The 26,820-nt window shown below is 37.2% G+C and overlaps 1 protein-coding gene across 1 annotated transcript in view; it reads right to left on the bottom strand.

The window, feature by feature from the left end:
- Positions 1-1,532: 1,532 nt before the first annotated feature.
- The window catches only part of grm3 (glutamate receptor, metabotropic 3), a 45,732-nt gene continuing 20,444 nt past the window's right edge, over positions 1,533-26,820 (bottom strand). Inside the window, exons 3-6 of the mRNA XM_059506793.1 lie at positions 23,713-24,586; positions 7,834-8,909; positions 4,741-4,918; positions 1,533-2,497 (exon numbers count right to left, since the gene is read on the bottom strand). Coding sequence (XP_059362776.1) covers positions 2,421-2,497; positions 4,741-4,918; positions 7,834-8,909; positions 23,713-24,586 — 2,205 coding nt within the window. The 3' untranslated portion in view covers positions 1,533-2,420. The remainder of the gene's footprint in view (positions 2,498-4,740; positions 4,919-7,833; positions 8,910-23,712; positions 24,587-26,820) is intronic.

Here is a 26,820-nt window from a genome sequence, read left to right as displayed (position 1 = left end):
CTAGTATCTGTTTGGTTATCAGGGTGTTGCTATGGAGTTGTGAAGATATTATGGGTGGTTTTTAGAATGTTTACTAGCATTGCTATGCAGTTGCTAAAGATCCATTTTTACCATGTTAAACAGTTACTAGGGTCTTTTGGATGGTTGCCAGGGTGTAGTTATGCAGTTCTTAAGGTGTTTCTATGTGTTGGTTAGCATGGTTTTAAGGCGTTCCAAGCAGTTTCCAGGGTGTTGCTATGCAATTGTTCAGATGTTTTAAGTGGTTTTTAGCAAGTTACTATTCAGGTGCTACAGATGTTCAGAGTGTTTTTAAATGTTGCTTTGCAGGTTGTTCTGAGTTTTGAGTCAGGCTACCTAATGACATTTACTTAGGTTTAGGTGTTTGTTGGAATTGCAATCCTATTGCTCACCATAGTAATCACTAATTAGTGGGCGAAAAAAGGAAAAAAGTGAGAAAGTGTATAGTTTATATGGGCTCAGCTGCATATTGATTGTACAAATTTGTATCTCTTGTGTCTCTTCTGTGAGCAAGTCCATCTCCATTGGAAGACTAAATCTGTCATTGATTGGTTATGTTTTTCTGTCATCCGATTTTCTCGTTCCTGCTGTGTATGTTCATATCCTGGTTCTGTTAACTGACACACAAATGATTTCCTTTGCTGCCATGCTGATGAATTATGAATGTTGAGAGCTTTAGCATTTCTAGGTTACTGTTACATGTTTGTTTACTATGTCTCTTTTTGACGAGCCAAGAATGGATGGTCCTACATGATACAGTTTGACACTTACATTAGATAGCGTGATATTGTACAGAATCCCTTGGGGCCGTGCGATGACCGCAACTAAAAACGAGCAAAGTTTTAACATTTTAGCTCTCCTCAATCTTCAGCTTGTCAAAGAACCCAAGCGTCCCACTCACTACCAAAACGAACCAACAGTAAAACATAGAAATGTATAAAACTTCTGAAATGTAAAAAAAGACGTCTGTAAAAAATGGCCTGGCCCCCTCCCGCCCAAAGGCTCTGAGGAACCTCTCATATTAAAACTATAGGACAAATGATAAGGCACAACAAGCCGATATCGAACAACAGAATACATTTTACATTCACTGCATCACAAAGCATTTCACACATCAGAAACTGATTATCACCAGTTTTCCACTGAAATGGCGCCGGTGCCAGTGTTGGGGTAGACAGAAATATTAAGCAGCACAACTATTTTTAAAATTGAAGATTAGAAATGTTCCTCAAGGAGCAAATCAGCATATTAGAATGATTTCTGAAGGATCATGTGACACTAAAGACTGGAGTAATGATTCTGAAAATTCAGCTTTGCCATTTAAGAAATAAATCACATTTTAAAATCTATTTATATAGAAAACGGTTATTTTAAATTGTAATAATGTTTCACAATGTTAATGCATTTTTGATTAAATGCAGCCTTTGGTGAGCAAAAGATAATGTAAATATTAGCAATTTAAATTTTTCTCCTCTGACAATACTATTTCTTGCTTCGTCACAAACAGGGTTAAGGGGCAGGTGTGGATGTGATTTTTTTTTTCTGGCGAACCACCGTTTATCCAGTCGACAAATGTGGGATGGCACCATTATGGTGGAAAAGAGGTATATATCAACTTAAAAAAAAAATACCTCACATGCTCATCTTCCAGACTTTTTGTCCCTGAAGTCTTCTCGTCACAGACAATGTAAACATATAACATCTCAGAGCACTGCACATCTGCGCTGCAACATAATCATGCTTCACAGCCAATCTGAACGCAACGCTTATGAGATGCAGTTAATGTAATGCTTTCAGATGTCATGACGGTGTACTAAAATGGTGTTATAACCTCTGGCATACAGCCACTGCCTGTGATGAGACGACGTGAAGAGGTGCGAGCGCTTACTCAATGGTTTTCCTGCTCTGGACCTCATGACCAGCATAGACTCTAATACTGTCACCTTGTGCTGTTAAAACCATCGGTTAAGATTCTGTACAAAATGTACAACATAGAAATACATACAGTTTAGGTTATTACAGTGAGGCCTACAAAAGAAAAAGACCACAAATTCCAGTGTCCAGTATTGCAGGCGGAGCTGTTTCTGTCAGTCTCTACTGTGGCCCGATCAAAAACTGGTTTGAGTTTTACATTATCACATGATGGCCATTTACAACATACATAATAAAGCTAACAAAACAAAAGTTTCCAAAATCTCTCTATAAAGGATTTTTTTTTTGTTCTTTTGTTTCTCTACAACGTCAGTTAATATTTACAACAAGCCCTAAAAATAATTTAATAATCATCATAATCATACACACTTTCTACACACTGTAGGCAGACCTAGTTCTTGGGCAGAGCACAATGTGTGCTGATTGGCTAACAGTCGCTAAGGAGCAGGAGTCTGGAGGAAGAGGCGAGGTCACAGAGAGGAAGTGGTGGAGTCGACGATCTCTCTGCCGTTGCACACCGTCGGAACGTAGTGGGCGCTAACAGATGCTTAAGAAAGAGATCAAAAGGAGAATTAGACAAATGAAAAGAAGGTATGGACACAGGAATGTAAAAGAGGTGGGACCTAACCAGTCATAAATTTTTATATTTGATACTACATATAATATCATTTAGTTATTTTCGCAAAAAATGTATTCCAAAGTTTTTATAAAATCATGCAGTAATGCATATTATTTTTGATTATTTAAACTGAAATAGCATTAGAAATAGTAAGAACCAATTCTCACTATTAATTAGTTGCTCATTAGCATGCATATTTGCGGTGCCCGTAAGTTGACTTGTTCGGTTTACTTAGTTTTGTCGTGGCCACGAAATAATAACTCGTGGGAACGTGATATGTCGCGGCCATGAAATATTAATTTATGGGAACATCATATAAACTTGTGGGAACATCATATAAACTTGTGGGAACGTCATATTATGTCGTGGCCACGAGATCATTTTGTCGAGGTAACGACATCCTTATATCGTGGCCTCGAAATGCTATATTGAGGGAACAACATCCATTTCTCGTGGTCACGACTTCTTATGTTGAGGGAACGACATGTTTTTCTCGTGGCCACGAGTTTAATGCCTAAACAAACCTGCGTGACCATAGCAACCCTGGATTATCAGAGATGGATTCATTCATATTCTCGACAAAATGATGTCGTGGCCATGACAAAACTAAGTAAACTGAACAGGTCACCTTACGGGCACCATACATATTACTAGCATATTGGCTGTATATTAGTATTAATAAAACACATATTAATGCCTTATTCTGCATTACCATATTTTAGATCTCTTAATCGTGCCCCGTACCTAAACTCAACACCTACCTTACTAAGTACTGATAAGCAACAAATTAGGATGGTTTTGAGGCAACTCTCAAAAAAGTGAAGTTAAAAGTGAGAATTAGACCTTAAGATAAAGTGTGACCATAAAGTAGGTATAGGGAAATCACTTAAGATATTCCGTTCATAATGAAAATGTCCATATTCTGTTTACAAGTATACTGTATACTGCAGCAATAGTGATGTTAAATAGATGTTAAAATTAAATTCCAAACACAGCCAGGTTTACAGATGGCCAACTTCACATAAAAGGGACCACAAACTTCACATAGTTCACCGACATCGTTTTTCCCTAATTTGATTCTCCACTCATCACCTCCCTCCCCCTCTCTTCCCTCCTAGCATGTAACTGTATGTGATCTCTGCTCTGCAGTGTCTTCTCTTCTTTGCAGTGTCTTTCATGTTATTTATTAGATGGATGAAATGTAAATAAAGATGAAACTGTTTACCTGATCTGTTTTTGTGCTTGTGAATAATGCATTAGAGCAGAAGCTGTTTTCTGTGCACACATGGGCTTATTACCCAGCATCAGGCAGCAGAACGGCCGCTCAGCCACACATTTCCTCTGGGCTCTTACACAACTGCTCTGTGTGACAATGCTGACATTAAAATCCTCAGTGTAAATTGGCATATCAAAGGGCTGTAATCACTACAAATCGTCTGTGTAAGCACTGCGGAAAGTTCAACACTGGCAACCAGTTGGCCTTGTGTGTCACTTGTGCTTTGCAGCATTTTCTAATTTTTGTGCTTTTTTTGGGTCAAAGTGGTTGCAAGTTTTTGACTGTGATTCATGATTGTGAAATTATATAATTCATTATCACATTAGACCCATCACGCCACAACCATGGCAATACAATTGATTGATTAAGACAATTAAAAAAATATATTTATTTTATACTTTATTTTGACTCTATTTGTCCTGGGTAGTTACCAGTCAGTCTGCTAAGTTAAAATTCTAATTGAAGTCTAATTGCTTAAAAAAGTAATAAGTAGGTATTTATTTATTTAATGTTTAATTTTTATTTATTGCAAAAAATTTCACTATTCAATTTTATTTTCTCAAACAATTGTATTATTAATGTGAATGGCATAAACATGATGGTATCACTTTAGTATAGGGACCAATTCTCACTGTTAACTAGTTGCTTGTTAGCATGCCTGTTATTAACATATTGGCTGTTTATTAGTACTTATAAAGTACATATTCTGCACGACCATATTCTACATCCTTAATCCTACCCAATACCTAAACTTAACAGCGACCTTACTAACTAAATTTGTAGTTAATGGTTTGATAATAGCGAGAATTGGACCGTAAAATAAACTGTGACCAATGTAACATAATTAAACTTCAAATATGGCAAAATATATTTTCGTTTTGGGTGTAGATCTCACCGTGGGACGCGTAGCTAGTGGCCGGCCCGCTCACACTAAACCGGTTCATGTTTAACCGATGACTGGCGACGTTCTTCTGAGGCTGGAACATGATGATGTGGACTTTGGGGGCAAACATGCAGCCCAGGACCACAAATCCACTCAGACTGACAGATATACACATGGTTGTGGTTTGGACCTGAGAGAGAGAGAGAGAGAGAGAGAGAGAGAGAGAGAGAGAGAGAGAGAGAGAGAGAGAGAGAGAGAGAGAGGAAAACCACAATTCATGTCTCACCCTCATTGTATCTATGGTGACTCCCATTCATTCCCATAATCAGAAGCTATTAGTTGTAACTATCAAGAACCCCCTCGGCTAATAAAGAAGTAGAGCACGGGGGTATAATAACAGTGACATTTAGCGAAGTGCTGCGTAAATAGCATTTGATTAGAAGTAGTTGAAAGTCTCCCATTAGCAACATAATTTTCCTCCCTCCAGTTTTAGATCTTCGTGTTGTTCCCTGCGGTCCCCCGTCAACGCGCACCGCTGTTAGAGAACGAATAGGAGGACAGATATAACGCTAAACTGAACAGAAATTTCTCAGCCCAGGGGAATCTAGATCTTCACTAAATATCCAACGCTGTTCCGCTTAAGGAACGATTTCACAGAGAGCTAAATGAACGGTATGATCCTTTCAGTTAGACTTTTATCTCATTATGACTTATCAGCGGGTTCCCCATGCGCGTATGTTCATGTCCTGCTAAAAATATGCGAACAGATAAACTGTTCTGTTAGTCTTGCTCATATTTTCTGCAATGTAATCAGCGTGAGCCATCTTATGAAGCCGTTCTTATTCTGTTGTGTTTTACTCGGTTGGTTCATAGCTCTGCATGCATTTGCACATGGGTTTCTGTATCTTTCAACTATCCTGTGCTTCTACAGGCATCAGCATTCTGCGCGAACGGTCTCTGAGGGCCGTGTCTCTTGAGCAAAGAGCCTCTCTTCGCACTTCATTGACTGCGGCCTAGTAATATACGTTTTCGTCCTGCTCACTGCAAGAATTCCTCTTTGCGTCAGCAGGCTGTCTACATGGTCCAGTTTCTCTCTTGAGTGGCAATGCTGTTTGGGTACTTCAAGCTGGTGTGGTGAATGACAAGCTGGGTTATAGAGACTGAATCGCTCCATGTGATATATTTGTTGCATCAACGAGCTATTGAGAAGTTCTCTGTTGAGGCTACATGTTTGCTGAAGATTTAAATTTGTCAACAGATTTCTATCTGACAGTTCTGCTTACTTGGTGTAGTTCTTAATACACGTAACAGCTATCTGAACAGCAGGCGTCTTGCGGTCCCACAAGCGTGGATACAAGACAACGTCGTCTGTTTTGCACGTCAATGGCTTTTTTTTCTGGTTCCGCTTTTCAGCTCAGATCAGTTTGATTCATTCTCACTAAAGCAGATTAAATCTGTGTTCAGTTAGCTTCAGGTACTTTCATTTGATTTGAGCAGTATTTCTGCTTATGTCAGACAGGAATGGGTATAATTCAGTTATGTTAAGAACTGGTTACCTTGAAATTCATGGGCTGGAAATGTAATCAATTTGGCCACACCCCAAAGCAAGCTGAATTCATTTCAATTTGAACAATAACAAATATTTTGTTTTTTTAAAGTAAAAAGATAAGTAAGATGTCCCCTACCCTCAGAATATTAGTTCTCTAATAATTCAAGTTATTAAAAAAGGATGTATTATTTAATAATTCCATGAAATAAATTTATTGCAAACATATTCATTATTCACCACATCATATTCCAACTCAGCAGAATCATTAAATCTGAATTTATATATCTTATATGTCTTAAGTCACACAGGTATATTTGTAGCAATAGCCAACAAAACATTGTATAGGTCAAAATTATTGATTTTTCTTTTATGCCAGAAATCATTAGGATATGAAGTAAAGATGATTTGCCATGAGGATATATTGTCAATTTCCTACTTTAAATATAACAAAACGTATTTTTTTTGTTTAGTAATACATATTAGTAATACATATTTTATTTAATATAGTAAATAAAATAAGTATCGAACACTTCACCATTTTCCTCAGTAAATATATTTCTAAAGGTGCTGTTGACATGAAATGTTCACCAGATGTCGGTAACAACCCAAGTAAAACTGTGTCATTCCATTTTATTACACCTAACTTAATTTCTGAACTTATTTGTTTTGTCTTCTTTGTATGTATGGATTACATGGGTTGTTACCAACATCTGGTAAAAATATAAAGTTAACAGCAACTTTGGAAATACATATTACTGAGAAAAATGGTGACGCATTCAATACTTATTTTACCCATTTTATGCATTGCTAAGGACTTCATTTGGACAACTTTAAAGCCGATTTTCTCAATATTTAGATTTTTTTTTTTTTTGCAAACTCAGATTCCAGATGTTTTATATTCCAGAATATTTATATCTCAGCCAAGTATTATCATATTCTAACAAATCATACATCAATGGAAAGCTTATTTATTTAAAAAAAAAATTATGACGGATTTTGTGTTCCAGGGTCACATACGTTACTGTTCAAATGTATTTTTGACTTGGATTCTGTTATTTGATTTGTCTGCTATTATTAGAATTTAGCATTTTTACACTCTTTTAAACATGTATATAACAAACAATCTATACATTTTAAATATTATAGATCTGTCTGTGTTTAAGGCCTATGAAACATCTTTAAACTTTCAGACGAGGCTTAATGAATCCATCATTCAAGATTTGCCTTGACAAACCTTCCTTTTCTACTTATAGGGAAGTTTACCCAAAAATTTACTTTTTGTCATTGTTTCATATCAGAACAAAAGAAGATACTTTGACTTTGGCAACTAAGCAACATTGGAGCCCAATGACTTTCATAAAAAACACAAAATATCTTATTTTGTGTTCGACAGAAGAAATAGTGTCATACAGTTTTGGAATTACATGTTCGTGGGTAAACGGTGACACAATAAAATTTTTGGGTGATTTATCCATTTAAATGTTACACTTATTGCAGTTATATGAATTTCAGTTAACTTTAATTTTACAGAATTAATTTTAGAGTGTCAGACGTACCCTGTAGTCACTGGAGGTGACGTAGAAGATAGGCAAGAATGCCAGCCAGATGATACAGGTGGTGTACATGGTGAAGCCGATGAACTTGGCCTCATTGAAGTTCTCCGGACACTTGCGGGTCTTGAAGGCATAGACCGTGCAGAGGACCACCAGAACCATGTCGTAGCTCAGCGACAGCAGCATGCTAGAGTCCCGTACATTACACTTCAAAATGACTGTCTGACGTTTCTCCGGAGTTGTGAACCGCCGTGTGCCAGGCACTTCCACGAGTAGCCAGACGGACACCAACAAGAGCTGCACGGCGATCAACAACAGACAGATGAACACCTGTGAGCTGGGACTGATGAAGCGTGGCCTCTGTGCTCCGCCCTCTTTTACACCACTGAAGATGCGAGCGATGCGATTGGTCTTCGTGAGCAAGGCGGAGTAGCATACCGCGAACGAGGTACCGAGGCCTAACCGCCGCAGCGTGCACACGATAGGCGAAGGTTTTGCAATGAATATGAAAGTCATGACATAGGACATGAAGACGCCCAGCAGCAGGATGTAGCACAGCTCACGACCGGACGCTTTGACCAGTGGCGTGTCGTTGTGCCGAATGAAAACAACGAAGACCATTAAGGTACATATGAAGCCAACACATGCAATCGAGATGGGTCCAATGGCCCAAGCATCCTCCCACATGATGTAGTCCTCAGGAAGGTCGTAGCATCCGGTCAGGTCAGGACGGGGCCATTGGCCAGGTGCACAGGGCATGCATGTGAACTCATCTGGCAGGTATTCATAGGGCTCACAAGGTGTACAAATCCAGCAACAGTATTCGCCTGCTTGCATCTTCTTCATCTCATTGGGAGCACAAGGGTCACTGCATTGGGACGTGGGTACATCCGCTCCCCTCGGCCAGCCAATCAAGCCCTCATTTAGGGTAAGACTCTCTGCCCACTCTCCAACCTGGATATAAGTGAACTTGTCGCTGCCTGGCACACGCTGGTAGTTGAAGATGTTGTATCGGCCCATTCCATCACCATATGCATCAAACTTTACTTGATTCTCTGAGCCGGCAGGGGAGAACGGAGCTTGAGAGAGAGTAAGAGAAAGACGGGAGAAGTTAATTCACACATATCAAGTGGAACGAAACACATTATTAACTCAAGAACAGATAGTTCCCTTTATGACTGTCTTTGGTTATTTTCAGTAAGTATGTAAATGGCTGCAGGCTCATGAAGCAATTATAGTAGGCAAAGAAAAGTATCATCAAATCTCTAAACAAAATGACTTTGCAACACTATTCGATTTTGAGCTGAGTATGTATTGAGGGTTTGATGAGGAATCGTGCTGCTTACTGTCAGGGTTTATGTGCTAGGTATTGGTTTTATTGTTCATATGAAGTCTCCCATACAACCCATACTGTAGCTCGGGGCTCTGGGAGTAAGCGTCCTTGGTCAGCACATTGCAAAATAAGACACGGGCAAATGAGCATAGAGGAGCTGATGCTTCTGTCTTGCGTTTTGGCCTCGGGGAGAATGATATATTGTGAACCAGGAGTAAAGACAAGAAGAAAATGCCCCTCAAGGGATAATGGTGAAACTGTCACTACTGTTTGTACAAGTGATTATTTTCTATAGGGGCAAGAGAAAGAGTGAGAATTAAAGTTGTGGCGATGTTGACAGTTGTTATCGGTCTATCTCTCTGTCTCTGGATCTATCTGTTTATCTGTCCATCCATCCATTTTTCTGTCCCTCTGTCTATATAACAGGTATTATTAGTACTTTTATAAATAAATACCGTACATCTATACATATTCAGCTAGTTAAATGGTTCTGTCAGGGATGTGTATATGTATATATATATATATTATGTATTTATAACAGTAAATAATTATTTTTGTAATTTTAACTATAGTATATGTAGACACACAAATAGTAGGCTACATCCAAATCTGGTGCAGTGCATTTTCTCTGCACAGTGTAATTGCTCAGAGGGTCTTTGAAAGCTCGCTGCTGGATGATGATTCATCAGATAAGGAAAACAGGTTAGAAGTTATGAACCCCATCATTCACAAAGATAACGTCAATGTCAACACCCATGCACACACACACACACACACACACACACACACACACACACAAATGCAGCTGAGGTGCAATGAAATCCACACACGTCTTGCTGTATTCGAGAACTTCATTGTGTGCTGGATCAAATTAACCTTCTGTGGCCCATAGTTCATTTCTTCATAGCTCATCTGTTCTTTCCAGAATTTGATGGCATGTGACCCTCGATAATGTGTAATCATCCCTCATTGACAGCAGATGTTGAGCACACCCCAATATTAAATAATCAGCATTTGGTAACAGGATAATTAACTGTAATATAATTACCCGTTACAAACACTAATTGCAGTTAATTAGCTTGCGCTGAGCCTCTAAGGATATGGACATACCTATTATGGGACAAATGCTTTCCATATAGGACTCAAAGCAACAATCATGGATCTATCTATCTATCTATCTATCTATCTATCTATCTATCTATCTATCTATCTATCTATCTATCTATCTATCTATCTATCTATCTATCTATCTATCTATCTATCTATCTATCTATCTATCTATCACAGATATTCAGTGATGGATGGATAGATATGTGGTTATGGTCTACTGAAATATATCTATCAGTGATAGGTTGATGGATAGATCAGTATGATTGAAATGCAGATATTAAATCATGTGTGGATGGATAGATATAGGATATGGGTCATAATTTGGTTTGATCCGAGTTCAATGTCAAATTCTCTTATTTTATGGCAGTCTGCAAAATAATTACTTTATTGTAAATGTTTTATACTTTTATTTTACGATCTTTTGATACCTTGTGTTATAGAACAGAGTTTTATCATTGACAAAAACCAGCGTGGTTCAGAATATCTCTCTGTGCATCCCTGACAGGTGTTTGCAGATGTTGCACAGATGCAACAAATCAGGCTTATAGTCTGACGGTGCCTTAGAATAGCTTTATTGATTTGAACAGATCTGGCAAGAGCAGTTTAACCTGTGAGAGGAGCAATTCTTTCTATTATTGCTTGACACGAATCACTCAGACTGCTCATTGAGCGGAGGGACATAAACATTCACAGACCTACTGAGGATGAACATGAATTTATAATTTACCTCTCTCTCATAGGGGATTCAAAAAATCGATAACAGATTTTGACACAAGGCATAAAGATCACCATTAAGGCATATCAAGTGTATAAATGCAGTCAGGGTTGTTTTGCACTTATTTTTGAAGCTGCAACTGAACTTAAGATTTTAAGAAGAACTAGATTTATTTTTTACAATGTATGTTTTATACATACATACATAAAACACTATAAATATAAAAATATAATACACTATTGTTTTAAACAGAAAAAGTGCTAGTTTCAGGTTTTTTTTCTTTTTCATGGCAACTTGTGCAGTCTCTCTTTCTGACTCTCTCTTTGGTAATATGCGCTTGTCAGTTACTCTTTAAGCTCCATGGTAACATTATTTTCCATTTTGACGGAGACACATAGAGTTGGGGATGTGGCATCACTGCTAAGCATGATCCTCTTGACTCTGAGGTACCACAACATGCCAATCTGGCATCCGAGACTTTTCCAAAATTCAAGGCTTAAAAACAACATATCTCCCCTGTGCACACCTATGCAACTGACAGTCGCCATTCAGATACAGCATCCCTGTCAAGGACCCTCACACACACATCTACAGACATATCCACAGCTGAGTTTGACAGTTGTGTTTTAAAGAGCTTCTTCACCGAGAAAGGAGAGCAGAAAGAAATGATAAAGAGCTGTGTCATGAGTAGATAGCAGAGGTGAAGGACTACAGATACATGATTTGACTCGAGTTGCACTTTTAAGGATTTGTGACTTGCTTACTTAAAAGAAATGACTCAGGTGTTTACTTGGACTTGTGGTAGATGATGCAAAAATGTTATAACAATGAATTATTTTTGCACAATGAGTCACAGAACAACTAAAACCTCTCAATCTACATTTACACAAGTGCACAGTCATGCAAAAGCATGCCATTTACATTGCTTTTGTCACCCAGAGTGAAATTTAAGACTAAATTATTATTATTATTTACTTATTTATTATATTCATTTTTATTATTATAATATATATTTTTTTAATTCAACAAATTATTACAGACTTCAAATCAAATAAGCTAAAGCTACCTTTCAGTAACATCAAACCTAACTGGTTGATGGGTGTATACATGAGCTGATCAATCGTTTCATTTGATTCGAGAATAAATAGCTCCCTAAATATTGCTCTGTTAATCATACATCACATGATCATATGTTTTCTGAAGATTTGGATTAAATTGCTGGAGATGAATTGATAATTTTTATGCTACCTTTAGTTCCTTTCAAAAATTTTGAACACCATTGATTTTCCCTCAACTGAAACATTTTTCAAAATATTTATGTTCTGCAGATGAAAACCGTTTTGGAATAGCATGTGGGTGAGTAAATATATACAATTATTAATAATATGTTTATATTTAATATTAATGTAAATAAGTAGTATAAGTAAAAAAGAACAAATAAAAATATATACAGCATATTATACATTATATGTATATATATATATATATATATGTTACACAAATCTTCAGAAATGATTCTAATATGCTGAATTGGTGAAAAAAAAAATATATTTATATTTTTATATTATATATATATAAAAATATACTAATGTTTTTTGATCAATTACAAGGGGGGGGGGGGGGGGGGGATATAGTAAATTGATCAAAAAACATTAGTCCAATTAAATGAATGGAAATTTGGGAATGATTTTTGGAGGAATAGGAGTCATGATGCAAAGAAATTCTAAATAATAATAATACAGTTTAGCTACTGCTGCCAGAATCAGCTTTTAGATATTAATGTAGACAAAACAACAGTATCTTTTCAGATATTTATAATTCATATAAGGGAAATAAATGAGTAATATAAAGCACTTTTTGTGCTAAGAAGGACATGCATGAGGTGAGCCACTGACTTGACATTTTTTCTTTACTGTAGACTCGAGGCTTGCCTGGTTTACCACCTCTGCTAGATAGTTGTGGATGTGTTTATGACTTTTTCCAGCTATATAAATGCACAGCAGTTTGGACACAGTTTGTGAGATTGTGTCGTATGAGCACAGAGATGCTATCCATGCCTGACTTTCCCACATCGCTGTTTACATGACAATAAATCTTCCATAGAGCAACAAGTACACAAGCTCTTCTTTCTGCGGTGCCAGTTCAATGTGTGTGTGTAGTGTATGAAGATAAAATTATGCCATAATGAATTGCAAGCGCAAGGTAAAATTTGTGAAAGTGTAAATAAGATTGCAAGCGTAAATCAAATTTGCATGCGCAAGATAATATTTGTAAAGGTGTAAGTCGACTTTCAAGTGTAAGAAAAAAATATTTGCAGCATTTTAGTGTTATTCGTAAGTGTAATTCATGTATTGTGAAACTGCAGCTTCATGCTAACGCAAAATAATAAGGATCTGCATTCTTCTGACTTCCATTTTTCCGCGTGTACACTTTTGGCACTGTTTCAGCGCACAGATGCGGCCAAAAGTACTGCAGGTCTGTGAACATCAATTTGCAAGCGAAAGCAACAGAGTCAAGAACTGCAAAACAGATTAATTGCGTAAAATCAAACTTTGTTTAAAAAATAAACTGCTGCAAACGTCTAAATTACTTGTTGGGTGCGTAGGATAAACGCTCCCGAAATAACCTGGTTTGCACAGTTCGTCTTTCTGCGCTTACAGTTTTGGCACGATTCTATCACTGACTTAGCTTTGCAAGCGTGAAAGAGGAGGGCGGGTCCACCTTCTTCATGTAGCCAATCAAATGAGCTTCTTGCTGACTCTCGATTTACTCTTATCTGATTGGTTCAATTATCGCGCCAGTCACCAGAAGAGAAACAAACTCCTTCGTGAGTGACTTTCTGACTTGGCTCAGCATCTTCCTCGCCGCCGTTGATGAAGCACATTGTAGTAGATGTTTGTGGCTGCAACCCAGACATCTCTCCAAAGCCTCTCTATTCTGTTAATGTATAAATTTTATGTTACAATATTGACATTATTGTTTTTTGAATTAACATTTGAAATAGGTATAACAACAGTACAACCTTTGATTGTGGACACTCTTCCCCGCAATGAAGCTGCTTCTTCCTGTACCTCGAACTGAAAACATCATACGGGCCACTTCTACATTTTCAACCCCTTGATCTCCCCTGACCCTAAACAAATATTTAGATAGCACATCTTAAAAATAACTATCTCACAAAATTTGGAAAACACTTTATAATAACATTCAGTTGTAAGTCATTTTTAAGTGGTTAGTTAATGATGAACTAATCATTTAGAAAACATTCATAAATGATTAGAAAGTGATATACTAATATTTTATGTATATTTTGTAAACTGTTACAAGTCATTACAAGTGATTAGTAAAATAATAACTAATAATTTACAAAACATGAATATGCTTTTCATAAATATTTAATAAATAGTTTTTTTGTGTATATATGTAACATGCACATTATAGATTTGCTATAAAATGTATTAATTATATAGTTTAGCATCAGCTCAAAGCAGATACCATTTAATATGCTTAGACCTTTGAGCTGATGCCTAACATATACATAATTTTGAGCTGATGCTTAACATATAGACCTACATCCTTTCAATGAAAATGCCAAACCAGCCGAATCTGTTTTTCTTAACACCGAGAATGTCATAGTATGCAGTATTAACACACGGGAGGCGGGAGTCGGCTTAATAGTAGCCTACACAACTTATAAATTATTTTAATATAGGCCTACAACAATTGTTTATTTTTATATATTTGTGTGTGCGTTAAAAGTACCATAACGGCGGCGAGGAAGATGCTGAGCCAAGTCAGAAAGTCACTCACGAAGGAGTTTGTTTCTCTTCTGGTGACTGGCGCGATAATTGAACCAATCAGATAAGAGTAAATCGAGAGTCAGCAAGAAGCTCATTTGATTGGCTACATGAAGAAGGTGGACCCGCCCTCCTCTTTCACGCTTGCAAAGCTAAGTCAGTGATAGAATCGTGCCAAAACTGTAAGCGCAGAAAGACGAACTGTGCAAACCAGGTTATTTCGGGAGCGTTTATCCTACGCACCCAACAAGTAATTTAGACGTTTGCAGCAGTTTATTTTTTAAACAAAGTTTGATTTTACGCAATTAATCTGTTTTGCAGTTCTTGACTCTGTTGCTTTCGCTTGCAAATTGATGTTCACAGACCTGCAGTACTTTTGGCCGCATCTGTGCGCTGAAACAGTGCCAAAAGTGTACACGCGGAAAAATGGAAGTCAGAAGAATGCAGATCCTTATTATTTTGCGTTAGCATGAAGCTGCAGTTTCACAATACATGAATTACACTTACGAATAACACTAAAATGCTGCAAATATTTTTTTCTTACACTTGAAAGTCGACTTACACCTTTACAAATCTTATCTTGCGCATGCAAATTTGATTTACGCTTGCAATCTTATTTACACTTTCACAAATTTTACCTTGCGCTTGCAATTCATTATGGCATAATTTTATCTTCATAGTAGTGCATGTGTGTGTCTATGTTAATGGTGGGTGGATGAGCGATTGCTTTGTTTTATAGTGTATTATGATGTTTTTCTGTGTGTGTGTGTTAAGAATGTATGCAAGGTGAAAACTCTTCTGTAGCTGCTCAGTGTCAAACGCTTCTGCTGCTCCAAAAATACACCATTGCTAAAATAATAACCCATTGTTGTGAGGCACGATAAATATTTACTCCAGATCTGTGAATTTGAGAGGCGGCTAATTAGTTGTAAGTGATCTAGTGGCTTCAGATGGAGGTTATGCTTAAATCCCAGCTTTCAATATGTGTGTGTGTGTGTGTTTGTTTGTGTGTGAGGCGATGGTGGGCGGACGAGCAATTGTTTTGTTTCATGATGTGTGGGTTGAAAGTGTCTGAGAAATGGAAAAACACAAATATCCTATTGTGTGTGTGTGTGTTGATAACTCATTTCCAGATTCTAGTGAGCTGCCTACCTAGACATTATTTTGAGGCGTCACAGGTGTTTCAGACACAAAGGTGATGGTTTCAAAAGGTTAGTGGTAGAATTATACTACCAGAATCATACACAGTAAAAAAACGTTGGATTGTTTTTTAACCCAACCGTTGGGTTACACGTATTGGGTCAATGTGTTGGGTTATCTTAAAATTTGTTGGGTCATTTTTTTTTGTCGTTGGGTTATTTTTAGTTATAACCCAACTGTTGGGTTAAATATGTTTCCCGCTTCACTCCGGTTCAAATTTTAATGGTCCAGTCAGCGACTGCATGATTATGAAGGGTAAGTAACTGTTAATATAATCGTATGATGTATATAACTGTTATAACACAAGTAATGTGTCTGATACGTTAATTATTCTTTTTTTATACGTTAAAAAAGTTTTTATTCCCTTTAGTCCATTTGTTTCCCCCAGAGAGGAATCCTATTCCTGTTTGTTCGCCAGCATTAATACACTAAAAGATAAGCTGCAAAACTTTTTAGACAAGTATTACTTAAAGTTGATAAAAATGTCTGGTGAAATGTGAAAGTTTGACGAAATCATTAGAATTAAGCTAGAAAAGCCGCACGGACCATTTATCGGATCGGACCAGTGAAAGAAGCTGCTCGAGCGACCTCTGAGCTCACACACATCAGTCATGCGACCATAGACAGTAAAAGAAATGGACACAGCGACCCCATTGGATTCAACGGAGACAAGTGAAGTCAATTAGAAGCACTTACTTCCTGGGGGTCGAGCGAACTGCTCAGACTCAAACTGAGCTTGATGACGTAGATGTCACGTGAGCAACCTGTAAGTCTTCTAATCGCTGAGCCAAGAGAAATCTAAATCACCCACCGAATCTTCCAGAGAAGGCGAGAGTGGACAGGAACAAATTTTGGTAAGTATTCTGATTAATTATGTCCCTTGACTTCATGCCTCCACGTCCCCCCGATTGCCTGATACACAGTAAAAGATTGCCTGCGAGCTTCTCCTCCTGTCCATATGGTAATTTATCTACTGTGCGACAGAGAGTCGCTGGTTATGACGCAATCGTTAGCCTATTTTTTACAAAAACTGCTTCTACGGGACCATAACGTAAGATACAAGGTAATTGAGCCTTTTATACATTTTTGTTTCTTTAGAAATAATTAATGGATAAATGGAGTTTTTAAACACCTCAGATGTAAAGTTATTCGCTGTCAAAGTGACGCCAAAATGAATGGGAGTCAATGGAATGCTAACAGCAGGTGGGGGTCCGCTAGACAATGGCGGCGCCCAGGGGTGCTTCAAAAAAAGACAACAGACAACAGACTCTGCGAGAATCGTTTGAATGAACCTGCAATTTTCTGTTCTAAAAGTTCAAAACCCAGATGAAAGAAAAGTGCGCAGTCGTGAGGCAATCCGCACTTTCAGCGGAAATTTATACCAGTGTCCCAAATTTTCATAACGTTAACGTTACTCCTACAACCAACCTTTAAGAGGGGAGCGTTAAACGGAAGCCATATTCGTCTTAGCGCACCAGCACTAATTAATTGTACAGTAATAGTGTTTATATGGTTTATTCATATTGAATATTGTTATGCATCTATCAGAATACCCTATAATTACAACAATTTCTCTTATGAAGCTAGATTGATTGACATGTTTTTAAATGTGTTTATACTTATTTTTTTAGTTTTAGACAATGGACTTTTTCGTGAAGGAAAAAAAAAATAGTATTTCTGCCTGTTAATTGAAACATTTCAAGGTAAGTAACCTATTTAAATTAATGATACATAAGTTTTCAATTTTACTTAGACCTATGACTTCCAAAAATTATGAAAAAAGAGAAATGAGACATATTGCATTCCGTCCATCAAAGATTACTTTAATTTACAGTTTACTTTTGTTCTTCCCTACAAGTCCAAATCAGTCAAAGGGTAAAGGGTGGTAAAATTTACTCACATTAGTAATTTTCTGGAGGGAGTGAAAACTGGTTTAGTCTGTCTCTTAGTGCAAATGATAGCAGATCCCCACAAAGACTGTAAAAATGTAAACTGTAAGCTTAGTTTTTTTACTTGTGCTTTCTCTGTACTTTTGTCATTTAAAGGCCTTCGTGCAGAAATTGTCTTTAAAACCCTTCCTGCTGTCTGCACCATACCACACAAATGGAAAAATGGTGTGCACATCATACACGGAAATGAAGCGGTCCTTCATTGACATTCAACCTGTAAGTAAAAGCAACACTTAAAATTACAGTGCCCTGTGTAGTCAAGTCACCTTTATTTATTTTGTATTAGACACACGTTGTACAAAACAAATGGTTCCAAGAAGACATTTTAAAAAGAAAAATGATGACAGAATTTTAATTTATGGGTGAATTATCACTTTAACCAATTTAAATTCGCTATAGCTTTTAACTCATTTAAATTCACTCATTTGTAAAGTGAGTGTATCAATGAAATATCATCACAATGCATGTTAATTGAACTTTTTTTAAAATTCTTTTAAGGTTGGCACTAATTAGTGCTGTACTTGAATACCGAGACAAGCCAGAATCCACATGTTCTGCTTGGTGACAAGGAAAACTCCTCCCAAGATTTTATTATTTTAAACAGGGAGGTGATGGAACAGAAGACGATACTACAAGCAGTCGATCTGTGTTTCAAACTTTTCTTTGTATATGACATCTACAACCCAAAGCCCTTTGCTCATATTTGAGAGTTTTTGTAACACACAGTCTTTAATAGTTTCTTCTGCACACTGTCTCCTCCTTAAAAACGTTGTATTTTGTAATCAGTAAAAAACTTTTTTATTTTATTGATCATCAGTAGGTCCAGCAGCTGGTATATTTTTATTATTATTACTTGATTTTTTGTTTTATTATTATATGTTAGGTTCATTTTATTTGAAAGTGGTAATATTTGCCAAGTATGGTAACCCATATTCGGAATTGGTGCTCTGCATTTAACCCATCCAAGTGCACAAACACAGCAGTGAGAAGTGAACACACCCCCAGAGCAGTGGGCAGCCATATCCTGCACCTGGGGAGCAACTGGGGGTTCAGTGCCTTGCTCAAGTGCTCTTCAGCCATGAGTATTGAGGGTGGACGAGAGCGCTGTTCATTAACTCCCTCCACCTACAACTCCTGCCAGCACAGAGACTCGAACCGGCGACCTTCGGGTTACAGGTCCAACTCTCTAAACATTAGGCCACAGCTGTGAACTGTATTTGCACGTTTGTGTGTTTTGATATGAATATGAATTGACACATTTGTACATCTTGAAAATGTCAGTTGTATTTTTACACATTCTTGTACATTTAAATAAATTTTTTTAAAATATATTTGTTAATGTGTTATTTGCATATTAAAATAAATTGTAATAAAATCTATTAAGTCATTTTTAATAAAAATACTGATGTTAATTAATATAAATAATTAACTTAACTGTTGGGTAACTTTTAACCCAACAGGATTTTAACCCAATTGGTTGGGTTGAAATAACCCATAGATGGGAAGGTGCTATACCAACCCATAGTTGGGTTACAGGTTGGGTTATTTTTAACCCAACATTTTTTAGTGTGTGTATATATATATACGGTTTTTATTTCAGCATTTCATTCAAATAAATACAGATTTTGTATTCAATTGTATTAAAATTTCTTAGTGTTTTATTACAAAGTAGTGTAGATTGCAATTGTAATTGGATGCATCCTTCATCCTTCTTTTTTTAATGTTTTTTTTAATTAACTGAAGCATTTTTACACAGATTACTCTATGTAATATTCAATATAATTTATGCCTGGCAGCCTCATCTAAATTAGCTTTAGTTAGTCAAATTTTCCAAATATATGTATTATTATATCGTTTTTGCATGAATTGCAGTGGTATTGCTTAGTATATTTAAAATTACCTATATTTCTAAATATTTATCTATTTGTCATTTTAAATGTACAAAGCGTACCAGACATAGAATATCCCATAAGTGACCCTGGACCAAAAAAGTGTACATTTTTAGAAATTGAGATTTATACAACATCTGAAAGCTGAATATATAAGCTTTCCATTGATGTTAGGAGAGGACAATATTTGGTCGAAATATAACTATTTGAATATCTGGAATCTAAAGCTACAAAAAATCCAAATACTGAGAAAATCACCTTTAAAATTTTCCAAATTAAGTTCTTAGCAATGCATATGGAACATGGTCTTTTTTTAATATGCAAATTATTTTTGGCATAAAAGAAAAATCGTTAATTTTGACCTATACAATGTTTTTTCAGCTATTGCTAAACATATACTCCAGCGACTTAAGATTGTTGTTTTGGTCCAGGGTCACATATGAAGTTTTATTTTAGTTTAGATGTTGCTTAAGAAGGCAGTTGCCTTTGTAGGTAGTAGAAAGCAATAAAGATCATGCGGTTTTGCAATATGAAGGCGAATATCCAAGTTTGTGTTTGTGCTTAGTGTCTCAATGGACGTACTGTATCCCTCTCTATCTTGCTTTCTTTTTCTCTTTGTTGACAGAACTCCCCTCTGTAACTCTACTGGATTACCTCACCACTTGATGCCATGTGGCGACCTAATTGCTATAGCAACGGCATGTTGCCACTGTGTGTTAGGGTATTCGAGGAGTCGGGCTCTTGGAGATGTGACAGGCTCCTCGCAGCACAGATATGCTCTGACGCATAGGGTAAGGTTTTTACATAACACCACTGACAAGAGGAGCTGCCTGTGAATAGCACTTTGTGACATCCAGCTAACCGCTTCTAACAATTTTAACATGCAATAAGCCATAAACAGGTCCTGCTGGAAGAATGTTCTAGAAGGAAGTGGAATATTCTTCAGGGTTGTAGATGGTACACCTGGTGTTAATATCCATCTTTGGGTGAATCAGTCACAAATGATCAATTAATGTAGTTATCGAACTAAAACATAAAAAGGTTTGTTACTTAAATATGAACTCAAATAAACTTGAACTGAAATAAATTATCTAAAGTAGTTGCAATATTTCTCATTTTATAGTTCTCATTTATTTTAATTAGAGGTACAAAAATGACAAAAACGTAAACCAAATAAAAATGATTACAAGCTATAAAGACATGTTTAAAAAAACTAAACAAAATGACTAAAACTTTAACTAAAATGAAAAAAAAAATATAAAAATAAAACTCATTTAAAATATCAATGCAATGATAGTATCTCAATAATACTAAAATGACAAATTTAAAAGACATAAAAATATATTTTGAGAAGTTTCTCAGTGTGTTTTCGTCGACACAAAGAAAATGTATAGATTCCAATGTTGTTTGGTACACTACAGTCTCTTTTGCTCACGAAGGCTGTTAAAAATACAGTATAATAATGTAATATTGCAATATATTACTGGAGTTTTCTATTTTAATTTAGGATGTAATTTATTCCTGTTATGGCAAAAATACATTTTCAGCATCATTACTCCAGTCTTCAGTGTCACATGATCCTTCAGAAATAATTTTAATTTGCTGATTTAGAAAGATTTTTAATCATTATCATTGTTAGAATACCTGTTATATATACTCGTATGGACACCTTGTATGACCAGTGGCAGCCCATTTACACTTCATATTTACAGTGAGCCAAAATGCCAAAAGGTGTCCTTCCGAGTTCTAAAAACCAGCCAAACAAATGACAAATAGCCTCCAAAAGCTCAAGTGTGAAAGCACCTTTAGTAATAATAGGCTCTCCATAGATAGAAAGAGAGCTAGAGAAGGGGCAGCTGTGTGAACTTTGTGAGTCAGAATGCTTGGAAGCGCAGAGGGACTTAATTCTTCACTGTAGGGAGGAGAATGTGAACTGTAAACCCTTCTGGGCTTCTCTTCTCATATCTTCCATCTTTCCTCCGTTTCTCTCTTTCTCCATGTCAGATCATCTATACCAACACCCTTCTTTTGATTCCAGGCACATCTACGATCATTCTCACTCCACAAGCTCCTCCATTCGGTCTTTTCTGTCTCTCTCTCTACCTCCATCTCCTCTGTCTGCATGATGATGACGTGTTTTTCCCTCCTGTTCTCCTGCATGGCTTGCCTCCTGCCTCCCTCTCAATCGCCCCAGACAGCAAACCCCACATGTCTTTGATTCTGCGCTTGAAAAATTAAGATGGTGAACTTCAAAGAGAATGTTCTTCTGCTGATGCGTACCAGCCCACTCAACCTCTCTCCCGTCATTTTATCTGCCCAATCTTTCTCTCTTTCTCTCTCATTCTTTCCATCTGTCTTTGTATCTATTTCTCTCTTTTCTGTGTGTGAAACTAGTGTTACCTCCCTCTGTTGCTCTGTCTTTCATACATACACATGCATACATATGCACTGTATAAAAAGGACTTTGTATTTTGTTGTATGGCACAATTTTTCATGTAGTTCTAGATATCTAAATGGATCAAAAGCAACAATAAAATAAAATAATAAATGCTACAATTTCTATTTGAAATGCTATTTAACAATTGTTTTTAAAGCAACATGTTCCATAAAAAAAAAAAATAAAAAAAAAATAAAACATTTCAACATTAATAATATTCTAAAATGTTACTAAGACACTAAATAAGCATACAATTATTTATTAGGGATTACGTGATACTCAAGACTGGAGTAATGGCTGCTGAAAATTTTGCTATGCCATCATAAGAATAAATAAAATTTGATTAAATTAAATGTATTTAAATAGAAAAAGTTTTTTTTAAACTGTAATGATATTCCACAAAATCACTGATTTTGATTATATTTATTATTTATTTTTACTGCATTTGTGATAAAAATGTATTCCTGGTGAGCTTAAGAGATTTCTGTTAAGAGTATTTATTTATTAATGAATTATTTTTTATCAGCATTATTATTATTATTATTATTAATAAATGTACATATTCATTTCTGATCCATTGTACATCCCTTATAAAAAGTACTAATCATGGATATTTTGGCGCTTTACTATGGTACCACTATGGTATTTTAGATATGGTACCATGAACTTCAGTACTATGGTATATTTCAAAATACCACATTATTAACATCTGATACTATAGCACCATCACAGAACTTTTTGTAAGTGTATACTGTGCTATAGACCATGGTATTTATTTACATCACTCTGCAGCCTCTTTTTTCACACATAAAGAAATTACAGCTCAAATTAATATTTAATGTCCATCAATTATTTATTTGGTAAGTAGTCTTGTAATCAACTAAATTATGCACAGTCTGCCAGTCATTATTGCAAAATAACCCCCTTAGAAAGATATAAGACCACTCTTTTCAAGTGAGGATCCTGTTTTATTTTGCATCTCTACATTATCCCTTATGTGCTGATTATGTATAATATAATTGTGCTGCTGTTCCCATCATCTCTGTTTGGCGTAGTCAGAATTCTCTGCATCCTTTCCTCCTCTAAACTTCTAGCTATTGCTAGCTCTCTCCCTCTGTGAGTTTGTCTTTGAATGTGTTTGTGCATAGTCACAGATAAGTGTGGCATAATCCCATCTACTTGCCAACCTGAGCATGCTGAGCACTTTTACATAGTTTATTTTTACCTGCCTCTCCCTCCTTCAGCTGTCAATCAACGCCAAACTCTCTGCGGCACTGACAGAAGTTGCTCAACTCCTGCCTCATTCTCTCAGTCGCAATCAAGACACACAGTGTCTCTAATTACAGAGCCTGTAAACCTGTCGTTTGGGAACCACGGAGTGACACAGATACGCCGTGAACAACATAAACTTGTACGCTACTAGACTGTGAGGAACAAAACAAAGCAGGTTACCTCTAAAGTTGACGTGAAGTAGAAAGTCCCGGTAGAGTTTCCTGCCGTCAAGACTCCGCATGGCATCACACAAGCGTGTGGTGTTGGCGCAAAAAGTCCGTTGCATTCGATGCAAGGCGTGTGCCATGGCGTATACAGCATTTACGACAAACATGATCTTTGATTCGGGCTCAAAATTTGACTTGTCGACAGCCAGTTCTGGGTCACAAGGTGGCTTTGGGGTTCCCGCCCCTGCGGCTGAAGCGCTGCCCAACGAACACTGAAACTTTTGTTCCCAGAAGTCTTTGAACCAAGGGTTGCGGTGATTATTAAGAGGCGTGAGGCTCTGGAAGTAGCGGTTGAACTCTGGTATAGGATGAGCCGCGAGCTCTAACGTAATCGCACCGTCCGCCGTGAATTCATTCCCTTTTACGATGCTCTCTTGCGCCCCCCATCCATCGCTTGCCACCCAGAGAAAAGATGCGTTGAGGCGGGTGGCAGCCGCGATGAGTTCTCGTGCATCGTCACTACGCAAAAACAGCACTGCCACATGGGCCGTGGGCTTTTGTAGAAGCTGACGAACCACCGCCTCGTACGAAGAGCGTTTCGCGCTCGACCGTCCTACTTTTTCAGAAGTAGCAATGCAGATGTTTCTCAAACGGGCTTGTTGCTCGAAGGCTTCGATTCCTGTTTCTCCGTAGTCACCCTCTGAGGCGACGGTGGAAACGTAGGTCCAGTTGAAAGCACGCAGGATCTCTGCCATGGCCTTGGCCTGGTAGAAATCTGGTGGGACGGTGCGTGCGAAGTAATCATAGCGGGATTTGTCGCTGAGTTTGGCACTGGTACTGGCATAGCTGATCTGAGGGATCTGAAATAGTCGCAGCAGGTTGGCAACCTGGGAGAAACACACAAACATATTCTGCATTACGAACCCTGTTTCGATCAATAAGTCAGCACCTTGTGAATTAATTATCCAAAGTCGATGATACATAAAATATTCTTTTTTAGTCATTTGATTGGATCAAGCCACATTAGCCCAATTAAGGACGCAGGCAGCCTCAGCAGGGCTGAGCAGCGTGGAAATGTTTCTCTTTGGTGAGATGCAGCTTGGCTCTTCCATATCTCACATCCCACACACAGAATTGTTCAGGATAATGTCTTTTTTCCTGCATAACACTGACTCTGGCATGCACAATGACAGCTCGCCGGTCTTTATGTCATAGATAGGACCAGTGCTTAATTTGTAAATTGTGAGGTCCCGGAACAAAGCGGGGTAACGGATCTGGCATGTGATTACAGGAGGGAGAGGTAACGGAACATTCGCGCAATCACATTGCTGGACCAGTTTAAGTAATTTTAAGAGCGTGCATCAGTTGCATTTAGGGTCTGTAAGGTCATGAAAATGCCATGCAATATTAAAACAACAATTTCCAGGCCTAAAAACGTTTTGAAAAAGTTGTGGAATTTTATTTTTCAAATCTCTGTGTAATAGTTATATTTAATCAGGTCCTACATTTCTGTGGTTTTAATAATTCTTGCAGCTTTCAAGTTTATAATGAGGTAAATCCCTGCATTTATTCAACATAGCTTGTAGGTTTGAATAATAAAATAAATCCTCATAAACAAGATTTAATCAGTCATTCGAAACTATAAACTCTCTCGGAGCACTTCACATCAGCGCATCTTGTCTGCACTTCAGCGACCTGCAGCAAGCTGCGATACAAGACTCACTCGCATTTCGATCGGGACAGCTGACAGAACTGTCACTTGACTAATCAGGTAATTGTTGCATTGTCACAAAAATGTATAATTTGCACACCTTTTAAGTATTTTAAGCCATTTGGTACTCGCGCGCTCCCCATGCTGCAGTAGACTATGTGCCCTCGCAGTCACATTCAAAGCTCGTGCGTATCAAGCTGCCTCGCGAGTATTAGCCTATATAAGAGTTATTTTTCGGAGTTTGTTGAGTTTAAGCAACCAAATACACACAATATGATGTCTGATGGTTGTTGACAAATAAAACAGTTTAATACTAAAATACAAGGGGGAAAGGAAAGAAAAAGGGGGGGGGGGATCAAATATTGAACAACACTGCGTCGTCAGTGTTTGTTGTATCAGACACGTGCAATTAACATTAGGCTATATGAAAAACAAGCTCAAATGGAGTTAACAACGTCTTTGGCCGGCGAATGAGGAGATCTGTGTTTTGTCCGCATCTGAGGAAAGTGCAGCGCATTATATGCTATCATCACCTTTTACATGCTATATAACGTTTATTGTTGTTATATGGGCACTTAGTTTTTCTTGTTGTTTAGTAAACTTGGCCAATGTCTCATGATATAAACGATAAAGCGCTTATGCAAAGGATATTCAAAACGTACAAAAGAATATTGGCTAGATGGCAAAAAACACAAAGACATTAGCCTTTACAGACATAGTGTTTGAGTAAAGAAAATGCTGTACTATTCAAACAGTTATTTGTTTACCCTTGCTTTGCGAATAAGCGGCGATCTGTCTCCTCCAGGCTGTGCGCGCGTCAATCTGAGTGGAGGCGGGGGAAGTGACGAGGTTTCGCTTAGAGCTTGAGGATCCAATGACGTAATGAAGTTTTACTGACAAGCTCTTTTAAATACTTATCATTGGTTAAATATTTGTAAAAACCCTCTGATTTAAAATAATAATAACGAATAATAATAGAGATATGAATTTTGGTTAATTTATCACGGCACATATCTGTCTGCCATACGGAAACGCCACCCCTGGAGGAGGGGGATCTGCCAAAATGAGGTGCCGGATCCGATTTCGGAGGTGTCGGATCCGGATCAGGTTTTGGGATGCTCACAGATATGTTTTCTATATATGAAAGTAGTTAATGTTTGCAAAAAAGTTGCTGACACTTTGTTGATGTTTAGGTGTATGTAGAGATCAAAATTTAAAATGTAAAATGCACATTCCAAAAACAAAAAAAAAAAAACAAACAAAAAAAAAAGAGGCCATGCATGTTATTGGCTAGTTTTAAACCAGAATAGGTATTGTTTTAGCAAACCTGAAGTATGTCTGTCTTCATTTATGAATAGGTTAATCAATGAGAGAAAAAATAATAATTAGGGTGGGACTTGATTCTGTTGC

Source organism: Carassius carassius, chromosome 23, assembly GCF_963082965.1.
Source record: "Carassius carassius chromosome 23, fCarCar2.1, whole genome shotgun sequence".
NCBI lineage: Eukaryota > Metazoa > Chordata > Actinopteri > Cypriniformes > Cyprinidae > Carassius > Carassius carassius.
The sequence above is the reverse complement of the archived record's forward strand: the minus strand, read 5'-3'. Positions and strand labels throughout refer to the sequence as shown.